This window comes from Tauraco erythrolophus, chromosome 8, assembly GCF_009769465.1.
Source record: "Tauraco erythrolophus isolate bTauEry1 chromosome 8, bTauEry1.pri, whole genome shotgun sequence".
Classification (NCBI taxonomy): Eukaryota; Metazoa; Chordata; class Aves; order Musophagiformes; family Musophagidae; genus Tauraco; species Tauraco erythrolophus.
In genome coordinates this window covers 3,303,544-3,309,543 of record NC_141472.1, presented here as the reverse complement: position 1 = coordinate 3,309,543, position 6,000 = coordinate 3,303,544, and the positions used below count along the sequence as shown (strand labels likewise).

Genomic DNA, 6,000 nt, shown 5'->3' with positions numbered 1-6,000 from the left:
TCAGCCTTCCTTCGGGCCGCCTCCCCGCCCTGCCGCCATTCCCCTCAGCCTTCCTTCGGGCCGCCTCCCCGCCCTGCCGCCATTCCCCTCAGCCTTCCTTCGGGCCGCCTCCCCGCCCTGCCGCCATTCCCCTCAGCCCTCCCCTCACGGGCGGCCCCGCCCCTTCCCCAAGCGCGGGAAGCGCGGCAGCCCGGGGGCGTTCCGCGGAACGCGCATGCGTGCTGGCGGGCGCGCAGCCTTGACGCCTGCGCAGTGGCGACGGGCGGGGAATTCGGAGCGGCGGCGGCACCGAGCGATGCGGGCGGTGCTGCGCGGCCGTTCGGGCAACCAGGCGGCCCCGGGCGGGCAGTCCGTCGCTGCCCCCGCCATGGCGCCGCCCTGGGTCCGCACCCGCGCCGCGCTGGGGCGGCTGGAAAAGGCGCTGAGCTGCTCTCGCTGGTAACGAGCGTGTGTCGTCCCCCCCCCCGTCAGCCCGGTCCGGCGCCCTTCGGGGCCGCCTCCCGCCGGGCGAGCGGAGGCGCCGCTGGCGCTGCGTGTGTTAACGCTGCCGCGTTTCTCCTCCCTCTCCCCACAGCGCCGACGTCCTGCGGCAGCCCGTGTCCCTGGGGCAGTGCGAGCACGTCTTCTGCCTGTAAGTAGCGCGGTGCGCCGGGGCTCGACCCCCCCCCCCCCCCATCCCCGGGCCACCCCAGGCCCCCAGCCCTCCTTGGTGCTTCAGAGAAAGGGCTGCTGCCCTGGGGAGGCGGTGCTTTGTGGCTGGGGAGAGGAAAGCGGGAGCTGCTCCCCCCCCCCCGCAGTCCGGCTTATTGCCCTGGGGTGGGTGTCCGGCTTGCTAGAGCAAAGGCCTGGCTTTGTGAGCGCTGGTCTGGGCTTCAGGATGTTGGCCAGGTGTAAAGGGAGCCCTCGGTTTGGGGGTGAGGGTCTGTCGGCTTGTGGTGGGGCAGGAGAACAAAACAGCTTCCGGTTCTTGCTCCTTCCTCTTCCTCCTTTCAAAACAAACACAAAGGAGCTGCCTGGAAAGATGCTGGCTGTTTCCAAGAGGGCTTTGCTCCGCCTGAGAAGATGGGGTGCCGCTTGTCATTTCTTTGACCTTCTCTGCCACTGTAACTGTTCCTGTATTCACATCCATCTGAGCATGCTGGGATAGCATGTGTACTTCTACTTACAGTTTATAAAATAATCTGAGTGTTTAAAAAAAAACCTTAACCCTGAGTTAAGTTAGCAACATCCTGCTGATGAGGAAGGTCTGAGGAGGTGGCAGCCATGGTCTGCCTTAGGACCAGTCACTGCATCGTTGGTCCAGGCAATCTGAAATGTTCCTGCCCCAGAAACTCATTTGGGAAAGGTGGTGGAACCTTCTGGCTGTCCTGTGTACCACTGTTCTTCACAGCACGCAAATGCAAGCACAGGGAGTTCAAAGGTCAGTCATATATCTTAAACAGTTTCTCTGCACAGCACAGATGTGAGCTGTCTGTTAAAATCCTGTGCTTGTTACAGGAGAGAGGATAGACACTTTCTAACCTCTGCTTGTAAGCCAGCCTAGATATTCAGCTTTGGCTCTGGATAGTACTATAGCCACTGTGTCAATAAAAGCAGAGGAAAAGCCTCCCTCCCTCCCTCATGGCTGTGTATTTACTCTCTGTCTTCAGCTGTACCTTTCTAATGGGAGCTTAAAATGTTGAAGGCCTGAAGAGCAAAATACTAGCAAAAGATTTTCTTGCTTTTTAAGGATAACTGATTATGGGAGAGGCCCTCATCCCGTCTTCCCCCCAGTACGGATGTATTAAAAGATGTACCAATGATGTATTTCTGTCCAGACGTGGGTTCTTTCCCAGCTTTGGCCATTAATTGCTGCAGGAGATTCTGCTGTCTGAAGCAATTTTTTTCGTACTTGTTTTGTTTGTACTACGTGTCCACAGAGTACTCGGTAAAATAACCCCCAGAAGCTTGTACAATTATTTATAAATATATTAGATATCTATCTTATAATTTTTTTTTCTCAAATGTGGTGTGGATTGCTGAAGGGGAACATAAAGGTTGCTTAATAAATATAATTGTTTAGTTGTCAGTCGTCTAAGACCTTGTGGTTTTATTTTTGGATAGCCCCATTGTATTTTAGGTGATAGATTTCAGACGTCCACTGTTTGCTGAAGTATTTCTTTTTTAAGAAAAAATTTCAAGACATCAGAAGATGATGCAGTTTGCACTGATGAGGCTGGAAAGAATAGTTAATAGGACCCTTAAGCATTCATTAGCAGCTACTTCTTACTCCAGAAAGAGTTTATTTGTTATCACCTGAGTTATTGTTACACCTGGTCTTTTCTCCTTTGTATGCTTGACCTCTTAGTCATCAAATTAATTTGTCCTTTGATGACTGAGTCTTGCATAGTGGCTATTTTTTTAAATAAACCTAAGGAAATTTGGATTAATTTGTTTACAAGCCAATTTGGTAGGGCATGGATGGAATCTGCAGTATTCTGACATGAACTGGTTCTGATCCATTGCTAAAGACAGACATTTATTAATACGCCTGGGAAGGAGTGGGGGGAATGGCCAGAGCTGGCTTCTGATCTGTGAAGTGAAATATGTGAAACTAATGAACTGCAATAATTGGGTCACACACAGTAATGTAACTGGTTCTCCTTCAGCATGGGTTTTATTATGGGCAGGGATATTTATTAAGATCAGCTTCTGCAGTTTTGTCTGAATAACTCTAAGTTAGTTATAGTTAATGGATAATGGCTGTAAAAACCCAACAGCTAGAAGTAATTAGGAAATGTCGTGGTATAAAAGTCATTCTGCATTGCTTTTGCACTACCTTTTACAGACATGGGAGACCTGAGGCCAACTTTCCTAGAGAATGAGACCTGGCTAGTTCTTTTCTTTGCTCCAAGTGATTTGTCAGTGTCATCTAGAATATGTCAAGAGCCAAGAACTGTACTTCAGTCTCTCCATCGTAGCAGTCTCTCAACCGCAGGGCCCTTTGCCTGCTCAGAGCAGACTGTTTCAAGCACAAAATACACCTAGCAGCAATTTCTAAATACCAAACTTCCTGTCTTGAAATTAACCGAAGGCATGATGCTTGTGTAGTGTTTGAGGGAGAGATGCCAGTGCAGAGAACAGATCGGAAAACAGCTCTCCTCTTCAGGAAAGTGGTGGTAGCTATACTCCTGGTATTGTTAACTGATACACTACTAGTTTTGGAGTGTATGACTGTCACCTTCCAAGTTTAGACTTTGATCTTCCTCTCCAGGCAGCCAGGCCTTGATATTACTTTCATTTTCTTCCTCTGAATGTTTGACACGATCTGCTCACATTTAATGTTGTACATTTGGCTAGAATTGCGTGTGCTACGTGTTGGTAAGGTAACAGAGACTTTTGAAATTACTTCAGTCTTTAATATGTGAAATTATAATGTATATTTAATAGGATAGATTGGAGTTGAGAAGTAACAATGGCCCTTGAAGCATAGAATTGTCTGGTTGGAAGAGGCCTTCAAGATCATTGAGTCCAACCATTCACCCTGCACTGTCAGGGTCCCTAAACCCTGTTCCTCAACACCAAATCCACGTGGTTTTTAAACACCTCTAGGGATGGGGACTCCACCACCTCCCTGGGCAGCCTGTTCCAATCCTTTGCAACCCTCTCTGTAAAGAAATGTTTCCCGATATCTAACCTAAATTTAGATATCAGGAAATGGAATGCTGCAGTTCAGGTGGCAAATCATAAGGTCCTCTCACTGGGCTAATCAAATGAATAAAAGATTTTAGGCTTGCATGGGGAGAGTAGTACTGCTAAGAAGCTACAAGTGTTAAACGTGTTCCCCACCCTGCCTTGATCATCTCCTGACATAAATGCTCTGAAAAGTGATGGAATACTCGGAACACCTGCAGGTCCTCATGAGATTTCCTACATGTTCAGACAGGTGAAACATCACAATATCAAGAAAATTTGAAGTAGGAAAAAGTAAAAGTTGTAGTTTACTGCTAAAATAGATGGCTGCAGAAGAATAGCTCTGTCTCTAGCTGAGGTGTAAAAGAATGTGGAGTTTTAGCTGTTTGAGCCTAATTGTTATCCGGAGGCAAACAGCAACGGAGCTTTGGCATACCTTGAAAATTTGGATCAACGTGGGAGTCTGTGGGAGTCAGAAGGTACCGCATCTTTCATGGCAGTGTCCTGACAAGGCTCTGGACTTGGCTTGCTTAATTATGGCTCGTAGCCCGCCGTGATAAATGTATCCTCTCTCGCATTTGTGATTAACTCGTGGGCTTTACCGCAGTGGTTTGTCAATGCTCAAATGAGAGATTCTTGCTGAATTTGGCTGTGGAAAGGTTGGTAGTGAGTCCAGTAGATAACTTCTGCTGGATAATGGATTTTTGCATTTGCCTTTCAGATCTTGCGTGGGTGACTGCATTGGCACAGAGTGCCCAGTGTGCCACATGCCAGCCTGGGTGCAAGATGCCCAGATAAACCGGCAACTGGATGACATGATTCAGCTTTGCAGCAAACTGCGGCATCTCCTGGGCGCGGACACCTCAGGTAGGAGCAGACCTGGGTCTCCGACAGCTGCTGAATCCAGACCACGCCGTTTTGTTTCACAGGCTTTGTAGGGAATGAGCAGTGCAGCCCTGTTTAAGATGCTGAAAGGCTGTTCCGAATCACGTTTGGAAAATTTGATTTGGAGGGAACTGCCTGTATGGATTGCTCGTTCTTTGAATTTGTTTTACTAAGAAATTTGCATGAGGGGGTTAGTCCATAATTCATTAGAATCTGTCTTCCAAAATTAGACGGATGTGGGATATATTCCCGAGTCACGTGGCAGTTAGTTGCTCAAACCAGGGGCACAGGTTGGCACGTCTTGTTCTCTTAAAGGAGCACAAATGTGTGATGTTCTGCAGCGTACACTTTAGAGGGGCCCTGTTTAAGGATTATGCATGTGTTCTCTTGCCTCTTGTGTATTTGTGCACCGAGGTGTACGTGCTGTCCCAGTAATTTTCAGTTTAGGATTTTTGCACATGGAAGAAACTATCTGTGTCCCTTGCCTAAAAGAGGAAAGAGGCAAGTCTTAAGTCCTTCGTTTTCTGGTCCCTAGCACTCAGCTAGTTTTCCACCATGCAGTCTTGTCATTGCTGACTGTGCTAAGAAGATTGCAGAGATGGTACTCTGGGAATTCATTTCTTTATCAAATTTTAGGCTGATTGTCAAAGTAGGAAAAAATGAAGTGAAATGAGCACAGGTGAATTTGTCTCTTCTGCAAGCCCAGAGAGGAGCATTTTATGTAACACCAAGTTTTAGGAAACATTTATTTAGCTGTCAGATACAGAAAAGGTAATTCTTCCTTCATTGTTGCTTCCAAATATGTTTGTCTAAATTAAAGATTCTTTTTCTAAGGCTGATGCCATTGACCCCTTCATGTTCATTTATGGGGTAGCTCTTGACATCAAAATGCATTGAAGTGAGGAGGCTGGAAGCCTATGTCTGACTGTAAAGAAATTCATTTTTATATAGATATAAAATCCTACAGTGATTAAATCTTCTGGATCATAGAAAATGTAGATGATGGTTTAAACAGGATTTCAGGGAAACATTTTAAGTGGTGAAAGCTTAGCTGGAGGACAATCTCTGAGGAGCTATTTGTGATGCTCTAAATAAAGCATTTAAAATACAATATGGTAGTTTTGATACTGTTTAGATGTTTTGGAGAACTTAACAGATGGATTAAGTCTTACAAATTGGTCTGTTTCACTGTACTAGAAGTTGCATGATACGTTTAATCCTATAGTTCCTCTAAAACAAGATTTCCATGGTGTGTTTAAACCACAGAACAAAAGGAGGTTCTTTTTATCATTCCTTGTTATAACTTAAAAGCAGACACAAAATTGAAGTTCACAAGAGTGTTTTATTTGGAGCTAAAGTTATGAACTGATGTGGGAGACGACTTTCCATCACTTGTAATCTTTTCCCTCTACTGAGGATTAATGGCCTTTTGGATGTTTCATA

The 6,000-nt window shown here is 46.4% G+C and overlaps 1 protein-coding gene across 1 annotated transcript in view; it reads left to right on the top strand.

Moving 5' to 3' along the window:
- The first annotated feature begins 295 nt into the window (after nucleotides 1-295).
- Nucleotides 296-6,000, top strand: part of BARD1 (BRCA1 associated RING domain 1) — a 43,993-nt gene continuing 38,288 nt past the window's right edge. The window contains exons 1-3 of the mRNA XM_086615836.1: nucleotides 296-438; nucleotides 575-631; nucleotides 4,394-4,539. Coding sequence (XP_086471962.1) covers nucleotides 296-438; nucleotides 575-631; nucleotides 4,394-4,539 — 346 coding nt within the window. The remainder of the gene's footprint in view (nucleotides 439-574; nucleotides 632-4,393; nucleotides 4,540-6,000) is intronic.